Genomic DNA, 15,897 nt, shown 5'->3' on the forward strand with positions numbered 1-15,897 from the left:
TTCTCATTTCCTTGCCCAATGCCTATGGCTTTTAGAACAGCAAAGTATGAAGTAAATAAGTATTTGTTTTTCTCCTACTCAATTTATGAAACTCTGTGTAGGAAAGCAGGAGTCTGAGACAATGTTAAAGAAATTTGTAACTGTGCCATCAGCAGCCACAACATCAGCTACGACATCAAGGAAAAAAACCAAAGAATAAATTAAGGGAGAAAATTAACTAGAGGAGTGAAGCAGAAGTTAGAAAAATAATAATTAAAAATTACTGCAGGATGTTTCTACATCTTAAACAGGGTTATTTGAAAAGTAAGCAAGAATGAAGATAAAAAGAATAGAGAATTAAATGCTGAAGAGTATGCAAAAGAAGGAATCAAAACAAAAGAGCTTGAAACACAGAATTCTGTCAAGACTCCTCAGTTACTAAACAGTCAAATGCTTCCCCCTTGTGACAGTTTTAATTTTAGAAATATTCTTGCCTGCTGACAGCTCACTGCTTGCAAACAAATCAGCGGTCTAATATTGTTTATTCACAAGCACAGCAAAACAATAATCTTTAGACTGAATATAAAATTAAGGATTTGAATACACAGTATTTAGAACTGAAATCGAGGCTAGCAGTGGACACATCCAAGGCAAAGTCCTAACTCTCTACAATTGACCTCTTGGGTACCCGTGAAAAACTATTCAGGGTACAACATTACAACAGGTGCAGATTCATTTGATCCAGCTCTGCACAAGAAGCACTGGGCAATGTGACTCAGAGACACCACACTGGTTTTGTATGTGACAGCTGAGAATCAGGAGTCAGCTCAGGTCTAAGAGGCAGAGCTTATTTAGTCAGGCTTGATGCTGACACAAAACTCTGGGAGCTGGCCAATGTGCAGGTGCAGTGCTGGACTGTGCTGATTTACCAGCTCAGACACTAACGCAGGGATTTCTCTTGTGTTCTGCACTGCAAGACAGGCTGTCTAATTCTATCTCACTTCAACCTTCACACAGGAACTCAACTGTACAGTTTTTAAATTGTAAAGGTGATAGTTCTTTCTTCTTTTCCCATTTCATGGCACTTCATGCAGGAAGAAACTGATATGGTGCTATTACCAAACTTCAAACTGCTAATGTCTACCTTTTACATGAAAGGTACACTATCTACACATACTTATTCTGTAAGCACAAAAGTCATACAATACTAAGACTCTTGTGACTGTGCTTGCAGCATCTGATCAAGTTGTCACCCAGTCTGTGAGGCCTTAACATACACACTGACATCCACTGCCTAAATTCCTTTAAAATTTTAAGTAATGAATTGCATGGAATCTGCTAAATACAATTAAAAATTATACTGGGTAGGAGGTGGTCAAGAACAGAACCAAGAAGACAGGGAATACCACAGGTGTGGTTTCAAGAGGCAAGAGCATCCAGCAGGAATATTGTTTTGAAGAGTTGGTTTCTTCTGTCCTCCATTTCCGGCCCCATCCAGACGTAAGTGCTCTCTCTCAGGCTCTAGTTTAACTGATCATTTAAGCTAGTACCACTGCAAAATCAAACCAAAACAGAAATAATTTCCCTCTCCCCCATGCCAGCCTACTCATCCTGGTAGTCTTTGGGTTACCCTTGGGGATTAAGAGCATATTACACAAATACTTCTTTCCAGTGGCATGGAGTTAGCTGGCTCCAGATAGAGCTGTTCATTCCTTCCCCTTCACTCTGGTGTTACTAGGATCCTGCACTGTATCCACTTCCTGATCCAGGATAACACACAGCTGCATAAACAGCTACCAGCAAAGCTCATGAAGCTGGAAATAAGCTGCCACACCAGAAAGCCAAAAATATTCTTGTTTGCCTTGGCTGATGCCTCTGTCAACTACAGCCCAGAAAAGTTTTAACTCTTTTAAGTACTACAACGTACCAAATAGGTTCCCATTTCTTTCTCCATGTTGACCTGTTCAGCTAATGACAGGTCCATATCAGCTCCCTTGGAGGACGTGTGTTTTTTCATCCTCCTGTTGTATCTCTTCTGGAGCCAGTAAGGAAGCAAGGATTCTGCAAATTGGTTGAGGATCTGCGAAGTTATCAGCAAAGTGGCCAAGCTCTTAAGTGAAAAAAAAAAAAAAAAATTAATACAATTGTGATGAAACTATGATAATTTGCAATTCTGTGAGCTCGAGTAACACTCTAAGTTACTATTCTATGAAAAAAAGGCCAGCCTAACAAACCTAGGAATAGCATATGAAAAGCGTGGATGATCTAGTTCCCATCCTTTGCTGTGTGCTGAAAAGGACTAATTAGGAGTTAGCAGGCTAAACATTTTGTGTATCTGGTGGTATCTTGAAAACAGTACACTAAGTACAATGAAGGGCAATGCATATTTAATAAATGCCAATGACATTCACAGAACTAAAGACAAAATTTTTTTTCTATGCTTTTCATTTCTTGATTTTACCTGAAAGTAGAGAAAATGTCACAAATGTTGTGTCTGATATAGGTATGCAAAGTGTTTTGCTTGAGATCACTTCAGGGTAACAGAGGTCTTGAGCTGAAGTTCTTGTTGTACTGCTCATTATGTTTAGAGCAAAAATATTTCTCTTATACCAAATTTTCATGCATTTGAGTGTGAAAGTTGATTTAAAATAGCAACTACAAATTATTTTTGCTTTCATGTATTCTCAGATCCTCTCTGTAGTTGAGCTTAATCATGACCCCATCCTCAAGAGTCTCTCATTAAGAACACTACAGAAAAGAACATCTTCTAACATAAAAGGAAATAGAGAGGAAATGAAAATTTCCCAGTCTCATCTGTGTGAGAGAATAATCAAATTTATTTGAAAACAGTTCCTCATTTATACAGAGAGAAAGAATTACTCTACTCTGCTATGATTCTGCAATAATGTTAGGGGAACTGAAACACGGAAGCTGGATTTCAAGAAAATATAGGTGAAATATATTAATTGCCAAGTTTATGTTTTAGAATAACTATTGAAGTCTGTTTTAATCAATCCTTTGTTTTCCTAGATTCAGCAACATTCTAAAGATGTTCTTGGAACTCACCTGCCTCAAAAGCTTCATATCAAACAGCACAAAGGCAATGTAGAAGAGAGATGCAAAACAATTTAAGAAGTTGAACTGCAAATAAAAATATTTGGTTTTAGTACTCGAGCAAAAGTTCAGATGCAGAACATCATCTAACTTAACAGCTGCCTTGACTAAATGGCTTCCATGAAGCCATGGAAGCCCATCAAAATTGTCTTTACAATTATTAAAACATAGGTCAGAAGAAACACATTTGCAATATTGGTCTTAATCAGTTTTTCACTTAACAAGTTAATGCTCTCCTAAAGCAAAGTGAACAAAGAGAGCTACAACTGAATTATGAAATGTGGACATTAAAAACACATCACCTTACACTTAACTTGAATTTTTTTGGCAATTTCTCCAGATAACATTAGAAAAGGGATATACTGATCTTTATTTAGAGCAGTAACTTTTTTAAAAAATATATACTTTGTCAAAATATACATGTTGGGTGATATGTCTCTCAATCTCTAAAAATGGTCCTTTATATATGTTAGCGTCACCTTACACTTAACTTGAATTTTTTTTGCAATTTCTCCAGATACCATTAGAAAAGGGATATATTGATCTTTATTTAGAGCAGTGACTTCTTTTAAAAAATATACTTTGTCAAAATATACATGTTGGGTGATATGTCTCTCAATCTCTAAAAATGGTCCTTTATATATGTTAGCTGCAGTTGATGTTTAATCACTTCAAAAGGTTTCATGGCCAAGAGAAATATTCCCTACTTCTAAAATGATACATAATCACAGTATTTAATCAAACTTTGAAGTTTCCTACTCACTGTAAGTGTTGCAGCTCCTGTTTTGGCACTTTTGGCCAATACAGATAATACTGGGAGTACAGAGAGCCTTTCACAAACTATGAATGAAAACTGGGAGAAACTCACACTTTGACAGTTCATAATTTTTTTTTATAGTTTTGTATAAATACCCTATGGGGGAAAATAAATGGTTCTAAGTTTTATGAGAAAGGCTACAGGAGGAGACAAAGCTGAGTAATAGTTTTGTATAAATACCCTATTTATACAAAATGGGGAAAATAAATGGTTCTAAGTTTTATGAGAAAGGCTACAGGAGGAGACAAAGCTGAGTGATAGCTGTAAGAGTTTTAGATCCAGAGGTTACCAGTAACAGGTGGGTAATAGTGAGATTTAACAAAAAAAGCCCCAAAACAAAACAAACCCCAAATAAACCCACACACGCACATACAAAAACATGGTGAAGGAAATAAAGAAGGAACTCCGAGGAAATTGATGAAATAAAAAAGGAAGAAACTTAAATGATCTTTTCAGAAAGGAAACAGGAAGATTAGATAAATGAAATAGATCAGCATATGCTATGAACTACAGAGTCGTAGACTGACAGGTATTTTCAGGTTCCTCTGACAGGTTATCTGAATGTTAATATAGGTGGAAGTTAATACATGAACTTTTCAATATATGGTTTACCATAAAATCATGCAAAAAAATAGCTTTTAGTTGATGACAGGACCACACCAATTAACAGAAACTTATATATACAGCATCCTAATGAATGAACAATTCAATGCAAATAAAAAGCCAACTCTCCACTATAAAAGAGGCATCTAAAACAGTCTAGCAGTTACTGCAACCATAACAGAAATCTTGTTTACTCTGGTATTTTTGCTACTATTTGGCCTTGAGCAAAACTGCAGGTCACTGTGGAAATGCTAGGAAAGCATAATAAAATACAGCACAAGCTGTCTTTTTAATAACCTTAAAAGCTGCTCATATGACATACTTACCACTAAAACCTTCAGAATTAAATGATTCTGATATGAAGATTCCAGCCTGTGATTTTCTAAAATACCAACAAAATTATTCATTAGTAAACAGCAGAAGCTCCTACCATGTACTACACATTGCTATCCAAAGAGTGAACAGACACTTTTAGTCCACAGGAAAATTACTTACCTAATAGTTGATATTACTCCAACACTTTGTGGTAGAAAGAATTTATACTGTACCAACACCTCACTTAATCTATGAAGCTAAACTCATCCACAGTATTCACCCATATTTTTGACTACAACTCCAGTATCTTTTCAACCACAAAAGTTTCTTCTTTTATCTATTTCTTACCCCATAGAACTATTTTATAAAAGAAAAACATCCATTGCCTTTAAGACTTAACAAAATGTCTAGTTATTGATTGTTCTTTTAACTGAAAACTAATGGGAATATATAATGAAAATTAAAAATAAAAAATTTTATTCAAAACAGTAAATGCTACAGAAATATTCCCATCTCTCTCCAAGGAATTTAGATAAGACCCTACACTCTATAGGAAGACTAGAGTATGTAAAGTTCAACAGATGCATTACTCATTCTAAATTGAGATTTTCAGTTCACTGAAGATAAACTGTTAGAACCTGATGTTTCAGGAAGGCTGATTTACTAGAGGGAAGAAAAGGGAAGAGGATGGGAGATTTTCAATTTCTTTCTGCTATTTTGTTAGACTGTACCTTTAAAGCCCTGGGTAAGCAGTAACTGGGAAGGCAGCACACTAGCATGTGTTGCGTCAACAAGACTGAAAGGAGACACCACCATCTACAGACCTTCCTCAGGACAAAACAGCAGAGCTCTGCCCTGACAGGAGCATCAAGTTAGGCCTGACACATGAAAATGCACTCAATTTTACTTTTAGCTTTCACTACACAATCAGTTTTCATGATAAATGGGTGCAAGAAGGGGGCTTAAAATACCCCAGATTGTTTCCCATGCTTTGTCACTTTAGCTGTTGAAGTCAGATATTATCTGAAAATATGCCAGGTGGGAGAGAAGACAGGAGAGCCAGATGAGCTTTTCAGCCCATTCAGAGCACGGCAACAGAAACATACTGGACAGCACAGAAAAGACTGTCAGTGTAGCAGGTTACATAAACACTGCCTCTGCTGAATACAAAACATCAGCTTAAACCCGAAAAAGTATGGATTAAAAAAACCCTTGAGTTGCCTGTTAAAGACATTTTAGTCCATCAGATCAACATAACTGGGTATTTCACAGAAATGCCTTTTTTTGCATTACAGTAAAAACAATGAAACAAAACAGCCAACTGAGCCCTAGACATGAATTTAAAAATCATTATCTAAATAAAAACCTTGAACAGTCATAAACAAAGAAATTGCTTGCTTTTACTATCACAGAAGTCAGGTTGAATTTGCTGAGCAAATCATTTTGGCAAGCATAACCAACCCCCACTTCGACAACTGTTCTTATTCTGTCTTCTGCATCAACCTCCTCTTTGCTTTATCTTTCTTCTGTTAATTTTCTGGGTTTCCAGCTTTAATAATCTGGATTCTGTCCTGCAAATCAATGCCATATGGAGCTGCACGAAGCAGTTAATTCTCTATTAGCTTAACCTATTAACTTTGTCTGAAAGTGGCTTCACATGTCTGTAGAAGTGCTAAAATTCAAAATAAACACCAGCATTTCACTGTCCTTATGTTAGGCTGCAAAACACAAGGCCCAATCTGTTAAATAAATTACACACATGGGGGAAAGAAAAGGTAATCTATTATAACATTTCTCCTCTTCTCAGAGTGCCCAGAGAAAGACATTTTTATTGGGATGTAGAATCCCAGTCTTTATTATATATGTAGCATACATAAACACTCTCATGTGACATTTAGAGTGGGCTTAGATTTGGTTCCATTATCTCAGTGGTTCCATTATCTCAGACCTCTGCACTGATATACAGTGGACTAAAGAAAGCACAGTAAGCAAACCCAGGCTGTGGGTGCAACTTGCCAGCACAATCCTTCCTGCCATCCATGCACCTCTGAGCTCTTATCCCCATGCTCTCCCCCCACCCCTTTTACCAGCACTACGGCTGAGACAGCCAGACAAAGAGTTAAATCATGGAGGGGGAACTTCTGCACCAAAGGCAGAGAGAGGCTGAGCAGCAAGGCAGGATCACTCCTTCTGACGGCACATCAGACAGACCAAATTAAACCAAATACGAAACTGCAATCTCAGAACACTCCAAATATAAGAAGTTAAAGTGGCTATCTCTTTTACCCCACAACAAGAACCTACTTTGGGAAATCTCTTTAGCATTCTGTTGAACAAGAGCTCACAGTAATGGATTCTACAAAGAAAGTTGGATTCTATCTTGAAAGAAGACAAGTGAACAACTTTCTTACCCCATGATGTTAAGAATTCAGCAGCATACCGATAGATGCGGTTCATAACTTCAATCACAACAGCATAGATGATACTGGGCACGTACAGCATCAAGCTGCTGAAGTTAGACTCGTTCTCTTTGTGATAATCCAGAGCCCACTGCTCCAAGTCAAAGTAAATCATCATCACGTACAGTGAGAAGTAGAGGCAAAGGCACACAAATGGTAAGGATACCAGGTAAATCCGTAACTGTCTCTTAATACTTGAGTACACTGGCTCCTCCCTCCCAGTGACAGGATTGATCCCCAGCACGCCGTGGAAGCCTGGTCTTGGCTCTTCAAACTGTCGTTTCATCAGCAGCGTGCCCCAGCGGTACGTCAGGACGGCGCAGAGCCGCTTCCAGACTTCCAGAATCACAGTGGACCACAGCAGATTGAATGTGGCAAACATCACGTATTTGTCGTAGTCTTCCCACGCAAACATGTAATAAGGAATCCCAATGACAGCCATTGGAACCAAAGCAAATGTGAAGTATTCTAAGAAGCCAAAGTAGAGAGCAATGGTTTCGCCAAAGTAGCAGCGTATGTCATCTGCAGAAAGAAATGAATCAACTAAGACTACACCTAACAGAGATGTCAGTATAATATCAAACTTGACCCTACATAAACTTACATTTTTCATTGGCCAGAATTTTTTTTTTCTAAATAACACAATAAATATCATTGCTTTTTCTTTCTTCTTTCATCCTTATTACAAAAAGTCAGATGGTTATCTGAATTATTTTTTTTAATGTTACATATGTACCCACATAAACATACCATTATGATGGCAAGGATGTCAAACAGATACCCAGAGAATAGGGAAAGAAAAAAACAAAAACCCAACCAAAGAGAAAATACTATCATTCTTGAAAACAGAATTCATCAATGAATGGCATGGAAAACATTTGATGTAATAAAAACCAAACTTTAACAGCAAGTCGCACCCAGCTTCTGAAAATTCCCACTGGCCTATGTACTCCTGGGACACAAACTCAGAGACAGAAAAGGCTAGTTGTGTTTTGACAACTCAAGGGACTAAAGGAATAGATGGACAAGTGTATCAAAATACTAAATTTTAAACACATCAGATGGAGTACTCAGGTTGAGATACTGTCTTCAGCAGACAACTGATACATGAAATACATACTTGCTGTACTTGCTATGTTTGTCTCCTCAGGTGCTACAGACTTAAAAAGTGCATTAGTAGTGGGTATATTTCATGTCAGATGTATTACCTCCAAGAAGATATATCACTTATATTACTAATAAAAAAATGTAGGATTATTATTCATATAATCTAGAAGCGTTTAGATATAGAAATGCCTGTCAAACAGTTTAGAATGCTGAAATCTCTTGTCTTTGCCTGCTTGGATGACCAGATTGCTTGTATGCCACTGTTTTGTATTTACCAGCTCAAAGAAACAGCTACAGAAGCATTACCTCTGAACTGGCACTGTAAATACACTACCACAGTGCATTACCTCTGTAATAAACTACCACAAAACAAACTCATATGCAATACCAGAATATTCTTATGGCTTACAAAACACTACAACAAAAGTTTACAACTGTCAACCAGATAAAAGTCTCTGAAGGAAAGGTAAACAGACAGAAGGATCAGCACTCTAACATTCCTGTAAATCAAATATTCAGTAACAAATACATTCAAGTGTAGGTCACGACCATCAATTCACACTCCAACATGAAAGACATGCCTAAATTAGTACATACTTAACAGGGTCCTGGGATTTACTTCAAAATTTTGTATGGATTCCATGCCAGTCTAAAAAAAATGAAACCTTTCTCACATAAACAAAACACCAGCACACAATAAGGCTCCTAACACAATACTCTGGAGGCACGAATTATCGAGCCAGATCTTTAACTTCCTGCAGCTCAGGAAAGAACCTCAAACAACTGCAACACCCAGAGACTTATAATTAGGCAATCTCCCAGATGTTCATTTTCTTATTTTTAAATAAAGTTTACAAGTTTAGAGTTTAGAACTTAACTTTCCACATTGCCTGACTAGAAATTATATTCATTTTATGATTACTCAGTGTCTAAAATATACTCAAGTGATGCTAGCATGCAAGGACATACAGTCTTCAGTGAGACACTGAATTTAAAACAAACAGTTGTAAATACACTTTTGACACAAGTACAACACAAAAAAGCTTTGGGAGTTCCAGACACGTGGGAGCCTGTCAAGAGTCAATTCGAAAGAACAGCCTTGGCTTGGACCATTCCTGATTTACTGATGGGTGGGGAGAATGTGTGATGTGCAGAATGCTGTTATATGGAAACTCACAAACTCTGAATCTGCAGACTCTGGAACCACCAATTTTGCAAGTCTAGAATCATTTCAACAGATCACACAGGAAACACTAAAAGAGGAAAAACTTGTCCAAATGGTAAAAGAGCAGTGGTCTAATTTCACAATTCCACTGCATGACCACAATGCAAAGGCTGTTCACATACCTAAAGGTTGATAACCAATTTTCACTCGCCCATACCAGCTGTAACAAAGCTTTTTCAACTCTTCTCTGTCATGCAGAGGGAAAATTTGAACAAGAATACCACTGGTCAATAATCTTCTCACTAGAAGAGGAAAAGAAAAAAAAATAGATACCTGGCACTCTTTCAAAGGACAGTGAAGTTGACATAAGTAAACAGGTTGTATATTTACCAAGCCTAAAGTTCCTTTGAAATAGATCTAGCACTCAAATCCTTAAAAAAATTGTCTCATGTTAATTAAAAAATTGAGAGCAGTTATGCCTATTCCTGCAAATACTGTGCTGTCCACTGGAAGACAAAGAGCAATCCTTTTACATACAATAACTACTCCACAGCTTTGCAATATAAACAGATGCAGCTTCAATAGCAAAAAGTGCTACAGATCAGGACTGAAATGCCACATGTAGCTTTGTGGGGATAGCCATAAAGCCATAGTTCTATTAATTATGGGAAAGATACAAAAAAACCTTTGAATTATCAGTTTACACCAATTCACAAATTACATCACATCTTCATTGCAAACAAACTACATAGTCTACAATTTGTATTTAGCTTTGCTATGGAAAGCATACTACATGTGTAGATAAACAATTAACAAACTGCTCTGAAGTTACAACCATAGTAAAAAGAAAATAAATTTTAAAACAGGAATGCACTGGAAGTGTGACAGTATTTTACTATTTTCCATCATCATCTGCTTGATACAACTAGAAAAATACCTTGGCTATATAAAAAAATTACCAATGTAAACTCATCTGACATCTACATTTGTTTACATTTTTGAACACAGATCTCCTTCTCTGATGACCAACACTAAAGAATAAAGATAGTGTTACTAAAAGGACACACAATTATTAAGATACATTCTCCTAAGAATCTGTAGCATCTCTGCCAACAAACTACTTTCCACTACCATAAAAATAGCACCAGCTCTCATTGCTTCTTTCTCTCATGAAAAGGAAAAGCTCTTGAAGCAAAGAGGAAGATCATGGAAACCAAACGAATTATATAAAACTTATTTCCTATTATTAAATCTATAATTCTGGAGCACTGGTAGCCATTCCAGTATTGTTATACAGAGAGAATCCAAATACATAATCATGTAACTTAAATAATAAATACTTTTGGTACTGATTAAAAATAATGGATAACACCAACATGTGCAAAAGTTACCCAGCTGAAGAGAACATAAGGCCAGAGCCTCAGCCTTACAGAACAACTCAGGATGGACAGCCCTTTGGAAGTCATCTGGTCCACCCTCCTGCTCAAGGTAGTTGTGGCTTATATGGGGCTGATCAGGGCTTGACTAGCGGGGATTTACAAATCTCTCAGTACAGTTACCAACAATCTCTAAATTCCTGAACAAATGTTTGATTACACTTTTGAGAAAAATACTTTCCTGATACGTATTCAGAATTTCTCTTGTTGTATTGTGTGTCCATTGCCTTTTGCCCTATTACTGAAGCAGTGAAAAAACAAATTTGGTTAAAAATAGTGGGACTTGATCATCTGAAGAATTTCTCTTCATTACAGGAAAATTAATTTTTTTCACCATGAACACTATCCTCCATCAACTCAGTGAGTTAGAGGCAACAAACTACATTACTTACCAATTGATTTTCCTGGGTACAGTTTTGCCTGAGGATATCCAGGAATCATTTTTTCATCTTTGGCTCTCAAATTTTCAAGTTCATGTTTGATGATGTACTGACATTCTGCCATTGTAAGGAAATTGTGATTGTCATCTAAATAAAAAGGAGGGTTGTATGAAATAGTGCAGCACATGGATACAACCCTGGCAGCAAACAACTACAAAAAATTACCCCAATCAGGAAAAAACAAAAAATGGCAACAAACATATGTCAACCCCACCAATTTAACATCATGGAAACAAGAGTCAGATTTTCTTGACATAAAAACAAATTTTCCCCCCTTAGGAATAAGAAACCATAGGGATTGCCCTAAATATACTAAGTAAGAGGAACAAAACTCTAATACAAAGAATAACAGCATATTATAGTTTAACTGGGCAACCAGAAATACTACCAAGAAAACATAGGCAGCAGGGTTTCTTTTCTAGGTGACAATTTCTCTGATTGCACCTGGACAAAACTAAAATTACATTTGTGTTTTTAAAAAGAAAAAATACCAGGAGAAACAGCCAAAAATATGTTTACAGCAGTTGGAACTCCAGTTAATCCTAGAGATTCTGTTAGCAGTGGAATTTGTAACAGATTTGCATTAATAATGCAAAGGCATGAAAGAAATGGAAGCAGCACTTTTGCAACTGACAACTCTTTTGAAGGCTTCCTAATTTCAGGAAAGCAAGGTCACAAAACTGAAGCCACTGAAACAGTTATTCCACAGCAGCAGTGTTGAGCAAAACTGTCACTGAACAACAAAACTTAAAAACTGTTTCAGACAGACCCAAGCACCTTTATATTGAAAATGTGGTGAAAGGCATCACTCAAACAGGCACAGTAAAAGTACTAGCAATACTAAGCTGGAACTCCGATATTTACCTGCAGAGCAAAAAATTAATTCTGCCACTGTAGGGGCATTAAATACTTTACAAGCAGCACATTTAAAAGGAAATGTTCTTGTGCACCCCACAAAATAAAAGAGGAAAAGGAACAATTCCACTAATCGTTCCCAAATCCCACTGAATGTGTCTGTAGTGTTAATTATTGTTTGTTTGATGTGTACATGTAACAGAGAAAAATACTGTTATTTTAAGTGGATAAGATCATAAGCCTCAAAACTGGCTGACAGAAATTAAATTGCTACATTAATTCATAACATGGATTGATAATAATAAAGTCATCTTTATAAACTCTTTTTCTTGTTTTATTTTTCAAGAAAATCCTGCATACAAGTAGAAGATATTTGGAGCATAGAAAAGCATGAAGGAAAAGATAAGCAAAAAATTAAAGCCATGTGAAAGAAACCAAAATTCATTATATCACTTGAATTTCCATAGTTAAAAACAAGTATTTTTTTTCATGGCTTGGTCTTCCACTTGTTGTTCACAGTTACCATTCCAAGGAATAGAAAGACTGTAAAAGATTTAGCAGCGTAATTGCTTATAATCTTTAGTCACCACTTTGCAATGTCAAAGATTCCTACCATTGCTTACCTGCAAAATGTTTGAAAGTTTTTCTACTGCTGTATGTAAAAGTTCTCATTGAGTTATCATTGCATTCCTTCACCAAACCTACAGTTTCAGCTCCCAGCAATAGCCTTAAGTGGGAAGCTCCAACTAGATAAATATTTTCAACTCCATTTTCCGTAACCAGTGGTTTAATCAGTAGTTGTGCACCTTTAAAGTAAACAGGGGTAAAATAAACAAGAAAATACATTAAAATTATGTCTAAAAGCCCTAGCATTTTAGCATCCAATGTATTTGCCACAGCTAACAGGACTGCTGAAAATGTCTCTTTTTAAGGGCACAAAGAGTTAAGGTTTCAACAGTACTTGACATAGGTTGTTCAGAATCTTGCAGGGTCACCCCCTGATTTAGCCCTGTTTCTGTTGAAGCACTCTCAACAATGACCTGGAACAATGGGGACTGTTTCAATCTATTTCCCTAAGGTTCACACTATAAAAGCAAGAAGTGCTTCTGCAAACAGTTCAACTGGTTTTAAGGAGACTAGATTTTTGAAGCAGAAACATTCCTGACGTACCTAAAAGAGGCCTGAAAGCAAGTTTGTAGCCACAAATCCATCAGCCACAGAAATATTAGTGACCATAAACTATAAGCTACAACAGCCACAATGACTTTTTTGGAAAAAATTTTTAAAAAGTCCAAGGAATTACAAATAAATTAGACTAACTTCAATTCCGAGAAGCATACCAAAATGCGTAATGAAATATTGCCTTTTTAAAACCCTTCATGCTAACAAAAAATATAAATAAAGCCCAACACGAAGTTATCAAAATTAAATTGTTTTCTGCTAACTTAATTTTGTTCTACAACGTGGTATGAAGGTTTATGGACAGGATGTGAAGCATCTTCATTTAGGCAAGGCTTATTACACTTCTGTAAGCAACAGGAGAAATATGTCTAGACAACTGCTATAAAAACTGAAATCAAACCTACATTGAAACACAGGTTATCAGGGCTTCAGTGCAAAAGAATGGAAGAATTCTAGAGTTGAACTGTCATTTGACCTTAAGCCAATGTTTTCATTAATAACAGGGTTAAGTGGGTTCAAAAAGCGCAAAACAAGATTGGCAAGCAATCATTATAGCACAAATTCCCCGAAAACTAATTTTCTGTATGTCTTCATATTATGGTGACAGCCAATTTGATTTCAAAGTGCTACAGAAGATCATACTGTACTCACCTCCATTTGCCTTTTTGTCCACAATTCGTTTAGTGAACCATTCTATGGTTTCTTCTTTGGTGCCTTTTGCAAGTTCAATCACTACCAGGGGCCTGAAGTTAGACTCAGCAGTATCCAAGAAAGACCAGCTTTCCACCACCTCTTTCGCTTTTCCCGCCATCTCGTGAGGGCTTGCTGAGTACAAAACCAAAATAAAATGCAAGTGCTAAAAAATATCTGGTACAAATGGAAAGCCCACAAAACTTTACTGTAGTGAGTTACACAAGTCTGTGCTTATCAAAGGCATGGGTGTGCACTTTTATGCACTTACTACTACCAGGTTTAGTAACCTCTGCAGTCGTCAAGATGCTACTGATCTCCCATGGCATTTAAGTCCTACTCTCTATGTTGGAAAACTGCTGTTGCTATGTATAGCAAAGCAGTACTGAGAGGAAAGCAAGTAAATAAATTAAACCAAATCAATAAGGTGAAACTATGCTCAAAAACAACAGCCTGCAACTTCTGACAGTGTATTTGTCAGCGAATGAAAACATTAACAGAAACTTAGTCAAACAGGTATTTAAAAATCAATAAGCTTCTCGTGGTATGAGTATGCAAACACATTATAAGGAAGAGCCTTCACAGTTAATCTTGTGAAGCTTTAACCACAGCGAGGAAATTTACAACCCTCTTGGGCAGGTGAGTAAGACACCTATCATACTGGCAGGCAAATTACACTCAAAGCACTTAAATGACTTTTTGGAACCTATATACCATGTGTTCTGTGACAAAGTCCAGCCATAAAGCACTGACAGCACAACGTTATGTGTAAATACTCCAGATGATCTAAGCAGGTCTCTGTAGACTCACAGACCCATTTAGGCTGGAAAAGGCCTTCAAGATAGAGTCCAGCCCTTAATGCAGAACTTCCAAGTCCACCACTAAACAATGTCCCTAAGAGCCACATCCACAGAGCTTTTAAATACCTTCAGGGAGGGCGACTCAACCATTTCCCTGGACAGCCTGTTTCAATGCCTGGCAACCCTTTCCATGATTAATTTTTTCACAGACTTTTAATGGCACAGCTTGAAGCCATTTTCTCTTGTTTTATCACTTGTTACTTGGCAGAGCCCCCCTTTGCAACCACCTCTTTTCAGGTAGCTGTAGAGAGTGATAGGTCTCCTCTGAGCCTTCTTTTCTTCAGGCACTTCTCTATTGTCTTGTTAACAAATTGTGTATAAATTATTCTACAGAGATCATTGTATCATCCTTCATAAAGCAACTTAGAGATGTTGATGTAAAACAAATCTGTTAACTAAGCTACTCCATTTTTAAAAAGTTTAAAAACCCAAACAAAATACCTATGACATTTAATTTACTAAATTTAAAAGTGAGTGGAAGGTTTGGTGATTTTAGTTTGGGGTTTTGAGGTAATTTTTTTTATATTAACTGAAAAAGGGAATTTACCCACTGCCTTTAAGCCGTTTCCTCACTCCTGTTAAAATACTTAATTTCTGAGGAAGTTGCTTTAAGGATGCAGTTCAGCTTTTATGACCATTGTACTTCTGTCATTCAAGGACAAATGAGTCTCCAATATTTCATATAAATTATCCTACAAAATACAGTGATACTGTAAACATATGCATATAATAAACAAGTCTGTTCAACTTGTCAATTTCAACTTGCAGAAAAAAGCCTTCAAGTCAAATTTCAATGGGGTTTTTGGTTAGTTTCACTTGCCCTTTCACAGGCACACAATTCTGCAACATACAGATTTACAGCTCTGAACACAAGT

At 36.7% G+C, this 15,897-nt stretch overlaps 1 protein-coding gene across 1 annotated transcript in view; it reads right to left on the reverse strand.

The window, feature by feature from the left end:
• Positions 1-15,696, reverse strand: part of ANO10 (anoctamin 10) — a 124,579-nt gene extending 108,883 nt beyond the window's left edge. Inside the window, exons 1-9 of the mRNA XM_039711442.1 lie at positions 15,570-15,696; positions 14,124-14,297; positions 12,914-13,096; positions 11,388-11,522; positions 9,742-9,861; positions 7,240-7,809; positions 4,840-4,895; positions 3,046-3,120; positions 1,907-2,089 (exon numbers count right to left, since the gene is read on the reverse strand). Of these exons, the coding sequence (XP_039567376.1) occupies positions 1,907-2,089; positions 3,046-3,120; positions 4,840-4,895; positions 7,240-7,809; positions 9,742-9,861; positions 11,388-11,522; positions 12,914-13,096; positions 14,124-14,283 (1,482 nt within the window). The 5' untranslated portion in view covers positions 14,284-14,297; positions 15,570-15,696. The remainder of the gene's footprint in view (positions 1-1,906; positions 2,090-3,045; positions 3,121-4,839; positions 4,896-7,239; positions 7,810-9,741; positions 9,862-11,387; positions 11,523-12,913; positions 13,097-14,123; positions 14,298-15,569) is intronic.
• Positions 15,697-15,897: the final 201 nt, after the last annotated feature.

This window comes from Passer montanus, unplaced genomic scaffold (assembly GCF_014805655.1).
Source record: "Passer montanus isolate IOZ18808 unplaced genomic scaffold, ASM1480565v1 scaffold10, whole genome shotgun sequence".
Classification (NCBI taxonomy): Eukaryota; Metazoa; Chordata; class Aves; order Passeriformes; family Passeridae; genus Passer; species Passer montanus.